This window comes from Balearica regulorum, chromosome 4 (assembly GCF_011004875.1).
Source record: "Balearica regulorum gibbericeps isolate bBalReg1 chromosome 4, bBalReg1.pri, whole genome shotgun sequence".
NCBI lineage: Eukaryota > Metazoa > Chordata > Aves > Gruiformes > Gruidae > Balearica > Balearica regulorum.
In genome coordinates this window covers 46,551,081-46,567,267 of record NC_046187.1, presented here as the reverse complement: position 1 = coordinate 46,567,267, position 16,187 = coordinate 46,551,081, and the positions used below count along the sequence as shown (strand labels likewise).

Below are 16,187 nucleotides of genomic sequence, written 5' to 3'. Positions count from 1 at the left end.
GTTGTAAATTAACTAGGTGCAAAAGACATTCCCTACCTCAGCACTTTCCCACAAGGTGACCATTAAAAAGAAGTGAAGGACAATTCCCACAATTCTCTACTCATTTTAAACTTCCTAGTTAGATCAGGACCTAATTTTGCAGAAACACAGCTGGGGAGATATCTGAACGTGGGAGAAGGCTGATGACCCTTACTTTAAACTGAGATCTGTCACTGTTCTTGCAGTGCAGTCTCAGATTCTCAGCAGTCCAACATGTTAGGTCTTTTCAAGGTAACTTCAGTTTCTGTACCAACTATATCAATCACAACACATCGACTTACAGCACATACAATTTACACTTACAAACCAGGTGTAACTACAGACTAGCCTTCAGAGTTCACTGGAAAATTCCCACTTCATCTTCTCTTCTGTCCCACCAGAAGTAAGGGGACTACTTATTTTTATTTTACTTGCCAGAAAGAAATTTTGTCACCAACATGTTTGGACTTCAGTGTTTTTACTCAGCAGGATGATCACATGAAGACCCTGGGAAAATGTATGTTCTGTGAGATGACTTAAAGAACTTGTTATTTCATTCTCCCTTTTCGATGAAAGACTACTTTTTTTAGTGATGAGGCCAGTGGATATCTTGTATTTTTACACCTTAAATGGCTGGGAGGGGGTTGGGTTTATTTGTTTATTTGTTTTTAAAGAAATGGACTCACTGTTTCAGAAATGGCAATTTTCTTCCTCATGCTACAAGGAAAGACAAACACAAATGCATGATTTCGTCATATGACAAAACACAGTATCCACACCTGCTGAGAAATGAAGCATATACATGCAAATCAATTGCTACTCAAAATAACACGATGCATTGGTTTCCTGGCCTGCATGTATCAGGCAACACAGCTCTATGGCAGAATTCATGCTCCTCAACACTAATAAATCCATGAGATTTTGTCCAAGCTACTGATTCAGCCTTAGAAGAACATATTTAATAACTTTCTCCCTGGTGTTACATTTCTTAATGTCAGTGAAAATTAGCTTAGTTATCCTTACATTGAGCTGAACTTTGGCATACTGACAAACACTACTCATCTTCCCTCAACAATAACAAGCAACATCAAATTTTCATCTTAATAGGAGAAGTAGCTTCTACAATTAAGATTCGAGGAATTTTCTGCAAAATGCAGGATATTAGACCTGGTGATAAGACCTCAAAAAGTACGATAGTGCCTGTCATGAGAAGCTGGAAAACTCAAGTCTCTAATGTTAAAACTTACCCTGACTCCTGCTACCAAAAGTCAATGTATGAAACTAACTGACCTGAAAGTCGATGACGAAGCTGAAACTCGTCCTCAGCTTCAGAGAGCTGTTGTGTAAGGTTGAGCAGCCAGGTAGCAGGACGCTAGTAGGAAGGTATATTCAGACTACCTTTGTCGATCGGCTGTACAATTTCCAAGCATTCATCATGTAGCGCTGGGAGATAAACCCTGCCGTAAGTGGAAGGTCCTGCTCTGATACAGTCCAGTACATTCACGCTTATGTAGCTTGCTGAAATCTGAAAGATAGCCTCTCATTTGGCAATCATCCCCACAAATTACTTCAGATGGTGATTATCTTTACAAACCACCATTCTGTCAGAAAGGTAAATTCCTTCAGCACGCAGAGGAACTAAAATAAAAGACAACAAGATTTGGGTTACATGAAGTCAAACGTAACAGCATCACGTGCAGCGTAACCCCTCACCCTCGGGCACGTGTAACAGGCACAGCACTCAAACCTCCACACGGCTCGCGTGCGTACCCCTACGTGTCTGATGCGGGGGTAACCGCGGCGTTAACGGCAGCTTACGTCTGTGACAGAGCACACTCGAGGGACCCGGCCCGCTGCGGCAAGCCCCGCGCTAGGAAGACGGGGACCGACGGGAGTAACGACCTCACGGCGCCCGGAAGGCCGAGGGGAGGGAGGGGAGGGGAGGACAGGGCAGGGCAGGCGGCCGCCCCGCGCGGCTCCTCAGCCGCGGTGCTGGGCCTGGCCTCACGCCGCCTCCCTTCAGGGCCGGGAGCCGCCTTGCACGGCCGAAAACAGCTTCGGGGGATATGGGGAAGGCAGTCCCCGCCGGTACCGACTCACCGCCGTAGCCCGCGCGCTGCCGCCGTTGGCGTTTGAACTACGTGCCGTTGGGGCGGGCTCTCCAGCCCCGCGCGGGGAGGAGCCAGAGGGGTCCCGAGGCACTCGCCTACACGGGCGGCTCTCCTTTCCTCCCTCCGCACCGCACCGAGCCCAGCCCCGGGGAAGGCAGGTCGGAGCGCAGCGCCGGCGGAGTGGGTAGGTGGCAGAGCCGGCGGGTGGTGGCGGCGGTGCGGGTGCCGGGCTGCGGGCGTGGCGGCTGGGCTGAACAAAGCGGTGGGGGGTGGGGTAGAGCTGGCCGGCGCCCGCCTGGAGCCAGGCTGTGGCTCTCCGGCTCCGCGGGGCTTCGGTTCGGCAGGGGCGGCCGCCCGCGTTTCTCTCGCAGCGAGCCGGCTGAGGGGAGCGGGAGCCTCCCCACGCCTGGGCCGGGAGGGGAGCCACGGCTCTCCCGGGGCAGGCCCGGCTCAGAGCGCCGCTGTCGCGCTCCCCCGGGTGCCGCTGCAGCTCTGGTGGCGACGGCGGGGCGGTCGGTTGTCGGGGCCGGATGTCCCCCCTCCGCCCGCCGCAGCGCTTCTGCCTCCTGGGAGCGGCGGGAGGAGACCGGCCGCGGCGCCGTCCCAGCGCTCCCCGCTTCCTTCTCTCCGCAGGGAGAGCGCAGGGGTTCAGTTACTAGTTTTCCAGAAGCTTAAGAGAGACAATTTGCTCCTTTAAGCCTGTTTTTGTGAAGAAGCTGTCTAAACGAGAAGAAAAAAAAACCAAACCCACTTTGATTTTAAACTGCTTTCTGGTGTCCCTCCGGTAGACTGGAAACACCGGATCAAATTCTGCACTTGGATCTACCAAAATAAAGCTTTGGAGATAGCAAGTTAAACCTCATCTGAAAAACGGCTGTGCAGCGACCCGGTTGCTAACAAAGAGTGAGTGTGCGATAGCTGAGAGGCATCATCCCAAGATGATGGTCACAGGGGCGATGGCACGGATGCTTACCTCTGTGGTACTAATCCTGCCAGTGTAGGGGAAAGCATAGGTGAGACCCTCACACTGTGACTTACACTTTATAGCACGTAGAACGCCCTGTCTGAGGTCTGTTGTGTCCTGTCTATTCCCTGCTGGGTTGAAGGGTAGCACTGGTAATCTAGTCTTTTGTTCTCCAATTTGTAATTCTCTCCTTTAATAATCTGCTTCTCATCAGTTGGTAGGTTTGAAAATAACACACCACATCTTTAAATTAAGGACCTGATATCTGTTGTGGTGGTAATATGGTTTATAGGTAAATGAATAAGCAAGAGTCCCATCTACTCTCAGAATAATTTCAGGTCTTGCTGATTCCACAGATTTAGCTAGTCAGCATTAAAGTCTGTTTGCTTTTGGAAGATCAGAGTCCTGGCCCAGTATCAGTGCTTTCTAACAGCCACATCCAGAGCAGAAGTAATGTGAAGGGCTGTCACAATATTGGCATGCTTCCGTCAGTGGTAGCAGTATTTAATAGGGGTGTAATGCCTCATAGAAAATGTAATGGTGTATTTCAAATGTTTTTAGTTTTTTCATGCGGTCAGCTTCTATATTTTCCTTCTGTTATTAATTAGATAATTATTTGTTATCATTATACATTGTAGAATGGAAAATTCTTAATTTTCCATTTGCATTAGTATTGCAATGTACCCTGTATATATATATATGTACATAAAATACCTTCTTTGAATGCTTGGCATTTTCTCTTGCAGTCATGTGAGGTGGAAAACTGCCCATTTCTAATCTTTAAGGGCGTGTTTTACAATACTGGTTTCTGTTTTGGACGTGTATTTTAATACTGCTACAATCATTGCTTTGTAACAGCTGACATACATTGAACATGTGTTATCTTGTCTCCCGTAGTTTGCATATTTCAAGATGCAGTTGGTAACTAGAGACAATTCAGTTATTTGCTTCCTTCCCTTTCTGAGAAGCTTTGGTATTATTTTTATCACTATATCATTAATTTCTCTTGGTGGTTCACAATTCAAATAAATGTTGCTTTTAAAAGAAACCTGATGGTTCTTACGGCAGTGGTAATATATGGTGATGTGAATTTATTTTCCTTAGGTCCAGGTAGAATAAGTAAATCCAGGCTGGAATGGAGTAAAAACATCATTTTACTTATCATTTTCCTATCAAAAGAAAAGCATTGGAACAATTGCATTTGTATAAGGCAAAATAAATTTTTGCTTTGATTGCTATACAGAGAGACTTTGGTCATTTTTGGTAGCTCGCTGAACATAGTTTTGGACCTTTTTGAACCACTTTATTTTTTACTACTTAGTACCTGTAAAGATCATTGTAGCATCATCTTTATATTTGCTATCTCTGTCTCATGGTTTTTAAACCCCTCCCCCAAAATACTGTAAAATAAGCTTCCTAAAACCTACAGAACATAATCTGCTAGATTAGAAGAATGCTGTTGCTCATTTCAGCTACTTATTTTTTTTAAATTTCCTTACAGTTGAAAGCTCATCTTACCTAAGCTTTCAGAGAAAAGAATATCAAGGAGCAGAATAACAAATTATTTTTTATTAAACTCTTAAAGCATTGTCCTGATTTTTTTTTCCCCCTGTCCCCAAGAGCATGAGATCATCCTCTACAGGGAAATGTGTATGTTGCTTGACAGAACATGACATCATTGCATTACCTAAACCAGGATGAGGCAATTCTTAGTAGTCTGTTAGAATGAGCACTGTCCCCCAGAGAGTGTTGCTGTTACCCTGACTAGTGCTTTAGAGCAGAAAACATGCTGCTGATTAAAATGTGCATTTGAGTCCCTAGCAACAAAACAGATGTCTCTTCGTGGATGTCTTTTGTTCTTTAAAGCAGTGCAGGTGACTTGATGCGTTAAGGTGCTCAGAAATTGATTAAAGGTGAGTTACAGATTCTAGTCTGAAGATAAAGCATGCATATTTTAAATACTTAATGTATTATGCCCAGTTTTTCTTCACTGTCTCTAGCTTCTGTAAAGACTCTCAGACAAGCTCCGGGTGTGATGCAGTAGAATGCTGTAAGCTTTAACACTTCATTAAACAAGTGAAACTGTAGGCTGTGAGCTAGGCTTGCAAAGGCTTTAGTAAGAAATATTTTTATGATAGGGTATTACAAAATGTGTTTTACATTTTTCAGAAACAAAGTGCTGTAGTTCATTGTAATTGTAGGTTTTGCTAGCAGCTATTTCACACTTCATTGTTTCTTTGGCATTGGATCAAGGACAGCAGTTTTAGAGTTCTAAGGCTGCAAAAGGTCAAGGATGTAAGTCTTAATTTATGGTCATTAAATGTTGAAGATCTTGTTATTTGCAGCATGCTTTAATGTTTGTGCTGTAGAGGCATTCAGTGGTACCAGTCTGTTAGGTCTCCAGTTTGCCTACTTAACACTGGTGAATAGCAGCAGACTTACTCCCACCAGCTTACTAAAACCAGTCCCTAATGGGATGCGACAGTTTGGTTGGAGTACACCTGATGTGAACCCAAGGCAGCCTAATGATCCACTTACCCTCCCTAATGATTCCAAAGTCTCATGTGTTGGCCAGAGAGTTGTTAGCTTTCCCTGTGCTTTAGCTGAGTCTTTCTCAAGTACTTATTGGTAGCCCAGGCTGGCTTGTTTGATAGACAGGAGGTGACCACGGCTCACGTAGGCACATATTTACTAGTGTATACTAGTTGGTTCGTGTACTTGCAGCACTGGCACTGCAGATCTTCACAGTGCTAGACAGCTGGGATGAACACCTGGGCTTTTAGCAGAAGTTGAATTCCATGCTGACATGGCTGCACTGCTCTAGATACACCTGCTGACTAGTTTTGATAATGGACTTGGCACATTACTGTGCTTTTTTATATGGTGGTGTTCTTCATTACTCTTGGCTGACAAAGAACAAACAAGAAAGAAAGTTAACCTTTTCCCCATCTATCCTATCCCAGGCACAGTGAAGGGTTTGGGTTGTGCTTCTGCACATAGTGCTTCTCTGGAAGAAGAAACAGTGTGAGTTGCATCAGAATTGCAGGCCGGTCTGACTGAATGTTTTCCTACAAAATAAAGTTTTCCTCAAAAGTGTCAGGCTGAGACCTCAGGAAAGCTGGGAACCAAAGCCAAGGATGATTTTGGTGGGGACAGGGTTGAAAGAGGCATAGAAACTCCTGGAAGCTGGGCTCTGCTGGAGCAGGGGAACTTCTAGCGTTCTTGTCAGTGAAAGCCATTCTGTCCACTTCGCAGGGATCAGAAGCCCTGCTTCTCAGTTACAGCTGGGTGGACATACCAGTTGTCACTCTGCACTAGACTTTGTTGTCAATGCATATGCTCTCTGCGCAATGATAAGGCATAGTGTTGGGTCACTGTTGTGCCACAGCTCTTAGGTACTTGAATTATCCTTTGGAAGTGCTTGTCCCTTTTCACATAGGGAACTTTTAAGGAATTAGACTTTGAAGTTAGGATGAATGAATCCAGATCATGGTGCTAGGCAGGCAAGTTCAGCATCATAGCTGTAGTTCCTGCCCCATGATACTATCTTTAAAGTGAATTTCTAAAATATAAAGCAATAATGTATTTTAGAAATTTTATTTCTAAAATATCAAGCTTATTTGATACTTCTGTAATTTGGTTTTCAGGAAATTTCCTGTGTGCTGCTAATTTACATGATACAGTTCTCAAGTCTGGCATAATTTTGTGACCAAGCAGATTTCTTAATTACATCAGTGCTCCAAGACACAAAGAAATAGTATTCAGAGTAACCTTGAAGATCTTTTGAAGTCACTAAAAATGTAAGTAAATGTCTTTTAAGAAACAAGGAAAGAAAGAGGTTTATGTATAACCCAGATTAGTGCTTCTGATGCATCAGTAATTGTTGCCACAGAAAATGGATGTTCATGGTGTATTAGCTAGAGTATAGGTAGGAAGTTAAGAGACTTAGTATAATAATAATGTGATGGTGTAGGATGGCAAATACAGTTTTCCACCAAAGAACCTAAGCCTTAAATAAGAATCTTCAGCAAATTTTACTTCTTGGTCTCTTTATACGTTCTTATTTATCATAAATATACCTGCTAAGCCAGTTTCTTTATAATTCTTGCCTTGTAATGCCTTGTGTGTTTCTTGAGGTCTAAGCATTTATTTCACTTCTGTGCATTTATTACTTTGTCATATCTGGGAATTTAACTTTATGATGCTTAATCCTGAGTTAAAGGTAACTTGTGATATTGTGTTCCGTGAGTACACACAGAGTAATTGGGAGCGAGGTTTATTGCTTTTAAATTGGCTTCTGGCTTGGTATAATTCATCATTTCTTATCCTGAGTTCTGATCAAAAGTAAATAGCAGCCCACAGCATAGAGTTCATCTCATCAACTATTCAAAGTTATATTGTTACATAATGAAATATATACATAAAAATATACATTGCAAATATTTATATCGCAATTGCCTTCACATACACCAAATATTTATATCACAATTGCCTTCACATACACCAATTAGGATTGGATGCATTGGTGTTTCATTTGAGATGAAACATTTGAGATCATTTGAGAAATTATTTCTCAAAATACTATCACCCAAAATCTAATCTATGTTAGTCTTTGCACACATCATTAATTTGTATTGCTTGGTTTTGGATCTCAATTTCTGCCTTACTAAGATGGAAGGATCCATATATGACACAATATTCATAATACTAAAATGCTACTAATGCATGTAGGGACGTTACAATATTTTAAAGATTGTTTTCAGTTTCTTTGTCTCTTATCCTGCTTTTTGTAGGTATTTTCAATCATTTGGTCGCAGGGATCTGCAGACTATCTTTCCCAGAGTTGTTTTAGAATGCAATAATTCAGAAAAATATTTCATGTTGTTCTTTCAAATATAAGATATGTAGGGATTACTCAGAAATGTTAATTTTTGCCTACTAATACTACTAGGATAAAGTTACTCTGTGTGAGTATCCCCTTTTAACGTTCCTATGTTCTCTATAATTCTAAAAAAAATTGCTCTGTAATTGCGTAAGGCTTTAAGGAAACCTAACAAAAAATAAGCAATCTGAAGATACTATGTCATATGAAAATTAACTGTCATATATTTCTATTTTCTTGTGTTTTCAAGCTGATAATTGAGAGCCATAATGGCAGACATAGGAGATGGACCATATTCGGGGGAAGATCTGACAGATGCAAAATCTATTCCTGGTTTCAAAGGGTAAGTGAGGTACTTCTGGTTTAAGTCTTCAATTTAAGTCTTGAGGAATCTTGTGCCGTAACAGAAGGCGAGAGCTATAGAAGAAATAATGCTAGAAGGAAGAGTTTTGATTATGATAACTTATAATAATCATAAACAACTATTAGAGTTTTACTGACTTTGAAAATATACAATCTCTGACAGAACAGGCCATGTGTATGTACAAGGAACTAAAAACTTGCAGTGCAGTTGGATTTGGCTTAATGGTATTATCAAGTGGTTAGCTGTTCTTGAAAAGAGACTTCTCTGTCTCGTCCTGGGCTAAATGTTCACCCCTTTCTTTGAACTGCTAGAGCTCACCTGACACTGTGGCAGACAGTTCAGCTGCTTGAGCTGACCTGCTGTAGGGTTATATGAGCAGAAGCACAAGTGCAAGGGGAACTTAGAGGGGTGGAAGGGAGGAAACACAAGCCTCTTCTTCCTGGTGACAGCTAGTTGTTATGCTGGTGTAACACTGTCTTCAGATTACACTCTCTCTGGGAACTTAATTTGTTTCTGAAGTCATTCTTTTTAGTATTACAATGAAAATTAGATTTAAGAATATTTCAGACTTTTTGTTTGTATAATACGATAGCAGGCTCCAATCTTGTAACCACCTACCCATGTGCTTAAATGAGAAAATCCGTACTGATTTCAGTGTATATGGACTGAGTGAAATATGTTATATAATATACAGTAATATAACTCTCTTTGGTTAGAATTCAAATAGATTTATAATCTCAGAGCTGATCTTCCCTCCAGGTACATAGCTTTCAAAAGATGATAGTAAAAACACCCAACTGATTTCATGTTGATATAATAGTTGGTTTCCTAAGCTAATTTTTCATGTTCTCTTGTGCAGAGGCATTATCATCTTAGACATGGTTCTTCCTTGATTCTTTAAATTTTAAGCTTGTTAAAAGTTGCAAAGAAGAATAGTACAAATACAAATGACTCTTCATTTTTACTTTTTTTTTTAAAATTATTTGTGTACGTGAACATTTTACCAAACTTGAAACAAAAGTTTTGTTTGGGAACATAACTATACAAAGCAGTTTTATTTATTTTAACCTCTTGGCAAGTACAGTCTTCGCTAGCCCTAAATCAGATCTACCAACTGATTTCACAGACATAGCTTAGAATCATAGAACAATAGAATGGTTTGGGTTGGAAGGGACCTTAAAGATCATCTAGTTCCAACCCCCCTGCCATGGGCAGGGACACCCTCCACTAGACCAGGTTGCCCAAAGCCCCATCCAGCCTGGCCTTGAACACTTCCAGGGAGGGGGCATCCACAGCTTCTCTGGGCTACCTGTTCCAGTGCCTCACCACCCTCACAGTGAAGAATTTCTTACTAATATCTAATCTAAATCTGCCCTCCTTCAGCTTAAGGCCATTACCCCCTGTCCTGTCACTCCATGTCCCTCCCCAGCTTTCCTGTAGGCCCCCTTCAGGTACTGGAAGGCTGCTATAAGGTCTCCCCAGAGCCTTCTCTTCTCCAGGCTGAACAACTCCAACTCTCTCAGCCTGTCTTGATCAGAGAGCTGGAGCACCTCTCCTATGATCTTTGTGACCCCCTCTGGAATCACTTTGACAGATCTATGCCCTTCTGTTGATGGTCCCAGAGCTAGACACAGTGCTCCAGGTGGGATCTCAGGAATGCTGAGTAGAGGGGGAGAATCACCTCCCTCAACCTGCTGGTCACGCTTCTTTTGATGCAGCCCAGGATACGTTGGCTTTCTGGGCTGCAGGCGCACATTGCCGGCTTGTGTTGAGCTTCTCATCCACCCACACCCCCAAGTCCTTCTCCTCAGGGCTGCTCTCAATCCGTTCTCCTCCCAGCCTGCAGTTTGCTTGGGATTTTCCTGACCCATGTGCAGGACCTTGCACTTGGCCTTGTTGAATTTCCATGTTTGCACGGGCCCACTTCTCAAGCCTGTCAAGGTCCCTCTGGACGGCATCCCTTCCCTCCAGTGTGTTGACTGCAACCACTCAGCTTGGTGTCATTAGCAAACTTGCTGAGGGAACTTTTGGGGAACAAGTAGCAAACTGTACCAATTTCATTGGTTTTGCTAAAATAACCTTATTTGATTATTATTTTGAAACTAGAGAAGAGAGATCAGAAATCAACACCTAAAGTTTCTCTGATTTCCGTACAGAAAGAACCTACCTGCTAGCAAGTCTATGGACTCTGGAATTCTGCCAGATTACAGTTACAGAATGGATTATCCAGAGATGGGGGAATGTGTAATAATAAACAATAAGAATTTCCACAGAAAGACCGGTACCACTTTCACATTTTTAAGTTTTTTCCTTAATTTAGATAAATTAGTGTCATGTATTCTGCATATTTAGTTTTGAAGAATAATTTTGATCGCAGTCTAAAATTTAGTGTTTTGAATGGCTGTGATTAATTTCAGTGCGCTCTTCCAAATATGCATAGAGGGAATATAGATTAGGGTATGGCAGTAATGGGGAGAAAAATTGGTAAGCAGTACAAGTCCAACTTACCTTTTAGTCATGATTTCTGTTTTGTAAATGAAATCCTTTTTTTAATGTCTTTATATAGATAAGTAGTTTTAAAAATGAGTAGATAATTCTACAATATAGGTACAGAGAGAGGGAGATGGTGTGCATGTATAAAGTGCAATGTTTTTTCTGTTAGAGTGGATCTGGAATAATGGAATAATATTCCAGACTGATACCGGTTTAAGTGGGAAAACAATTTGACTCAATCAGACCATGTCATCTATATCATATAAAAAATAATAAATTTCTTTTATGTATAGGGATGTTACCCCGTTCGGGTACGGATGCAGATGCTGCAAGTGTCAGAGAAGTTTTTATGATGTTGGGATATAAAATAAAGATCAACAATGATCTTTCATGTGGGGACATTTTTAAACTATTGAAAAATGGTAAGTAATACCATTCAATGCGTGATTAAATCAACCGCTGTTCCCAAATACAGCTCTAGCCCTCATACCTCTTCTTCCATGGTTCTTTTAGATGATATTTACCACCTACTGGTGGTTTATTGCTAAGAATAACATGTACATCATAGTTTCTATGTTTATTCATCTTTGCTGTCTCTCCATCTTTTGTGCCATGACTGTTGTCTCCATATTCTTTCTCATCTTCTAAAGAAGGCTGGAAAAAAGGCTGAAACTTAAATGCAGACTGATTTATATTCTGAGCCTGGGATCACTGAAGCTCTCTCTGTGAGTTGGAAAGAAACCTGCTTAATTGGGTAGAGGGGTTCTGTGCTATACATTTAGTGGTGTGGCCCCAGAGGTGTTCTGATCAGGGGCAGGGGGGTCTGAGGGACCTGAACTGCAAGTGTGTGGACTGAATTTCTCTTTTAGAGAACTTATGTTTTGTTTGATTTGTGAAACAAAACACCCTTCTATCAAATGAGAGCTTTATACTACTGTTTGTGTTAGTCTTGCTTTGTTTGGAGTTGGCTAGATCTAGACCAGTGAACTAAATGGTGCCTGGAGGTATCTGTAGCCCTGGAACACAGTCTATTCTACTTAACTGTTGGAAGGTTCTGTGCCATGACTGTGGCTCATGCCTACACAGACTGTTCCAGGTCAGAATTCAACAGTAAAAGTGTTCCAGGGATTATTCCCAACAGCCAGTTAGCCTGCAGCAATCCTGGTTTTTTTGGTTTGTTGGGGTTTTTTTGGTTTTTTTATTAATGTAAATGTTTGTTAACATAGATATTGGTTCTTTAGTGCAGTTAAAGTTTATGCCAGAGAATGCTCCCAGGCACGGTTAATTTATTAGTGTAGTTGTAGCCTGTTGACGGTAGCTGAAAGTGGAAAGCCTCTGTCTTACCTGTGGTATAAGGCCTTCAAATAGACAGTGTAAACTTCAGACTGCAGCCTAACTAGAGATTCCCAAAAACCTGCCTCTCTTGACTCTTCTAGGTGAAGTGCTTGTCCATAGATTGTAGAAATGCCTGAATGTGCGTCACTTGAGAAAAATCTAAATAGGTCAGTTTTTCCAGAATAGAAATTCAGTGGTTTTGCAAGCTTTAAACAGAAGATTTCAGCTTTTGGGGCTGTTATACTTTTCATCCACAAACTCTTGCATCTTCTTGAGTTTCCCACTCAGAATTCCTTTTGGATCCTTTCTTTTAAACCGTGTTTGTAATCTTTTCATACATTTAAAAGAATCATCTTGGTCCTCAAGTACAATCACCATAATGTCAGGCAACAAAAGACATCAGAGAATATCTGTTCTATGCTCTTTGCATACTACAAGATGGAAAAAAAAAAAAAAGATGTACAAACACTTTATATCAAGATTAAATGTCTTTAAGTACAAAATTCAGAGGCTTGAAAAATGTTTCCAGACCTTGCTAACAAGACAAGAGTGAGAGGGGCAATGCTAGTACCAAGGTCCCTGCAGCAGCAACAGCTTTCATGCTACATTTAGTTCCCATGTAATCCAAGTAGTTGAAGCATTTCTGGTTGGAAAGAGAGGCAAGACTTACCATCCTTTCCCAAAACTCCGAATTTCCCATCAGTCCGATCCCAGATCACGCGACTGTTGACCATTAGTGCATGAGCGAGGTGTTCCATTCAGACTTTGAGGTGCTGTGGGAACACCCTCTTTGTCTCCTCACGGTGTTCCTGGCCTAGTTCTGTGGCCTTCTCTTAGAATGAGTAGGCTTGGCCTTTAATTTGGGGTTTTCTGTGTCCAACTTCCTGAAATAAAGTAGGCTGGCTCCTTTTGTTCAGAAGTGAAAACTGGTTGGAGGTTTCTAAACATGGGAATTAGTTCTTAAAGACTTCTGTCACTTAGGAAGCATCAATTGTTCAAAGCTTTTAGGAAGTGCAAGAAGTTAAGATCATTCTCTTTTTTCTTTCAAGTTTCTGAAGAAGATCACAGCAAGCGAAGCAGTTTTGTTTGCGTGTTGCTAAGCCATGGTGACGAAGGATTCATCTATGGTACAGATGGCCCTCTTGAACTGAAAGTGCTAACAAGCCTCTTCAGAGGTGACAGGTGCAGAAGTTTAGCAGGAAAACCCAAGCTCTTTTTCATTCAGGTGATGTACAGCTGAACAATGATCATCAAATCAGCTGGGTACTTTAAAAAACTGAATGTTTCTGGTTAATTATTAGTGCAAAAAAGTTAATTATTTCTAAAATTGATTTAAATGGAATTACTTCCAGGATAAGATTCTCTTCAGGCCAGAAGTTGCACATTCTGCCCTATTAGATAGGTAGTACTTGTAATAGCTGAGATTGCATTACCTTTATTCTGTGGATTAAGTAAAATCTTTCTGAACACTAGCCAATATTATAGTGAGTTTCTGAATGCACTTTTGAATTAATATCTATCTTAACCAAACTGTATAGTTGATTTAAATAAATGCTATTTTAATTTTCTTCTGAACCTAATGGAAATGTGACATAGAAATTCTTGTTATTTTTGCAGGTTTTTTAATTAGGATATTATCATCTTTAAAATAGAAAAAAAAAATCCATATTCTGATCATGATCACTGCCTTTATTTCTTTATTTTTTATTTTATTTTCCATTCTTCTTTCCACCAAATAGGCTTGTAGAGGGACAGAATTAGATTCTGGTATTGAGGCAGACAGTGGATCAGAAGAAACAGTTTGTCAAAAAATACCTGTAGAAGCAGACTTCCTGTATGCATATTCTACAGCTCCAGGTGAGAGACTTGAAAAGAAATTTTTGTTCCTGAAATTGTATCTATATATCAGCTTGCATTGGTATTGTAAATGACAATTAGCACTTGTATCCAGTCACTGGGTGACTACTTGATTTGTTCTTTCATGGAAATACAAATTTTTTCCAACACTTTTTTTTTTCTCCCCTGATTTGATTTCTTTTTGAGGTAGTTGCTGTTCTCAATTCCTAGGAAAAAAACCAACAAAAAACCCCAATCCCTGAATATACATATTTCTCACTAGCAAAGCCTCAAATGTTACCTGCTATAAATTCAGTTAATCTCAGTTGTGCAAGTAATTTACCGCAGGAAGTAGAAGGTATTAATAGTTCTGAGAGAACAGAACAATTGGGCACCCATAGATATGTATACAGAAGTGGGTGATACCATCTGTATTGTCACCTCTCCTTTGTATATGCGTACTCTATAGAGAAGTAGTAAGTGATAAATGGCTAAGACTGTTGCAGCAGAAGATAGTTTTCCTGCCTTTTTATTTTCTACGTACTTAAAAGTTTTCTTAGATTAGAAAAGACGAGAGGATTAGAAAAATCTTTTCAGTTGGAATTTGGGGAGATTATTTTGTTGGTTAGTGGGTTTGAGTTTTTATTTTAAAACATGTGTTGTTATTGGAAACAATGCATTGTTCCCCTAATTGCTACCCTGTCCTGTATCATAGGCTGCTACATCTGATTAATTTGACATCTCTCTCTTCCACAAGGCTATTACTCCTGGAGGAATTCAGCTGAAGGCTCCTGGTTTATTCAGTCACTGTGTAAAATGCTAAAGGAACATGGAAGGAAACTTGAACTCATGCAGATTTTAACTCGTGTAAATCGCAGAGTGGCAGAGTATGAGTCCTGCTCGACTCGGCAGGATTTCAATGCAAAGAAACAGATTCCATGCATTGTCTCTATGCTCACCAAAGAATTTTACTTCCCTTGCTAAAAGAATTTCACCTTGTAATTTTTCAGTTCATGTTTTTATCTGTAATTTATATGCAATGTTAGTATGGAATACCACTTTTAAATCTGAATTGCTGTTCACTACATTCTGTGGCATCATTAGAAGTGAAATACAGTATGGCTATGTTAGAAATGCAAACTTGAGTCGCTGAAGCACAGGCAAATTTGAACGTAGTGCTCTGAGTATCTTGGAAAATTAGGAAGAGGAGACTAAAGAAAGATCAGGTCACTTATCAGGTCTATTTGGTGCTACATTTCCCTTTGAAGGGACAGAGAAAAACAATTCTTGTAAATAGTTCCATTTCATATCTTAAGAAGAAGATTGAGAATGTGATGTCATATTACCATCTTTAGTAAACATATTAGTGTTGTCATACATTTCTTCTTAACTCAAGTTCTTAAACTTTAGGTTGTAAACTAACCTAAACTGGTTTTATAACTTAGGGCATAAACTGTGGAAAACAGCTATTTCATTTTTTACTTACAATTAGGAAGCAGATTTAGAATACAGTAATTTTTTTTTCCTAATCATTTTATACCTTTTTGTATGGAGTATTAGGTAGAGTGATTATATCAACACAGTAGCTGTTTCAGAATAAATTTTGTATTCTGACCTTGAAGCTGAGTGACTAAGGGACCAGTCTTCCAAATTTTCTTTTTCTGCAGCTTCCTAAGGGGGGAGCTGTTGTGGCATATTTTGGGCTATAAGAGTGGGTGCAAAAGGAAGTCCACCTTCTAAATAGTCAGCTTCCTCTTTCTGGTCATAAATAAGAGTGGGTTAGCTTTGTGCTATGTGCGTACCACATTTAATCCATGTGGAAACCTAGATTTGTGGTACTGGAGAAATTTCACTTCTTAGATCTAATACCAATTTGAGTTAATTACAAGACTTTATCTAAAATATGTTAACAAAGAGTAAATTGATAGTGCTTGGCTGAATTTTGTAGAACAGGCTTTTACAAAATTGTAAAACATTTTTGTTGATGTTTCAGCTTGTGGCAGTCTCTTTTAAGATCAGAGGAAGACAGAATGGTAAATGACTATAGGGTGCTGGCAAAACAAGACTTAAAACTCTTCAAATTGTGTAGCATGAACAGTGTTAGCAAATTGATGTTCACTTTCAGAGGCATGAATTTGGGGTTGTGTGGTTTTTTTTAAATTAAATACTGTTTCCTACATTGTA

At 40.3% G+C, this 16,187-nt stretch overlaps 2 protein-coding genes across 9 annotated transcripts in view; one reads left to right on the top strand and one right to left on the bottom strand.

Annotated features, from left to right (window-relative positions):
* PRIMPOL (primase and DNA directed polymerase) overlaps positions 1-2,254 on the bottom strand; it is an 18,536-nt gene extending 16,282 nt beyond the window's left edge. For 3 of the 5 annotated variants that reach the window (XM_075751960.1, XM_075751964.1, XM_075751961.1), the window contains exons 1-2: positions 2,119-2,254; positions 1,309-1,656 (exon numbers count right to left, since the gene is read on the bottom strand). The gene's annotated coding sequence lies outside the window, so the exon portion shown is untranslated. The remainder of the gene's footprint in view (positions 1-1,308; positions 1,657-2,118) is intronic. The other 2 variants (XM_075751962.1, XM_075751963.1) reach the window with 2 other exon arrangements.
* On the top strand, positions 2,177-16,187 carry CASP3 (caspase 3). Of its 4 annotated transcripts, XM_075751971.1 has the most exons (9): positions 2,177-2,313; positions 2,918-3,032; positions 6,741-6,893; positions 8,226-8,318; positions 10,496-10,620; positions 11,126-11,254; positions 13,217-13,392; positions 13,907-14,024; positions 14,761-16,187. In XM_075751971.1, exons 4-9 carry the CDS (start codon positions 8,245-8,247, stop codon positions 14,985-14,987), a joined length of 849 nt encoding a protein of 282 aa, XP_075608086.1. In that variant the 5' UTR covers positions 2,177-2,313; positions 2,918-3,032; positions 6,741-6,893; positions 8,226-8,244; the 3' UTR covers positions 14,988-16,187. The 4 variants fall into 4 exon arrangements, with proteins under 4 accessions (XP_075608086.1, XP_075608088.1, XP_075608087.1 ...); XM_075751973.1 differs by lacking the exon at positions 6,741-6,893; XM_075751972.1 differs by lacking the exon at positions 2,918-3,032 and having other exon boundaries at positions 2,189-2,313.

Coding starts and splice junctions, on each gene's coding strand:
- CASP3 (XM_075751973.1), top strand. CDS start 8,245: ATGGCAGACATAGGAGATGGACCATATTCGGGGGAAGATCTGACAGAT. Junction 11,255..13,216: donor TTTTAAACTATTGAAAAATG/GTAAGTAATACC, acceptor TTTTCTTTCAAG/TTTCTGAAGAAGATCACAGC. Junction 14,025..14,760: donor TGCATATTCTACAGCTCCAG/GTGAGAGACTTG, acceptor CTCTTCCACAAG/GCTATTACTCCTGGAGGAAT.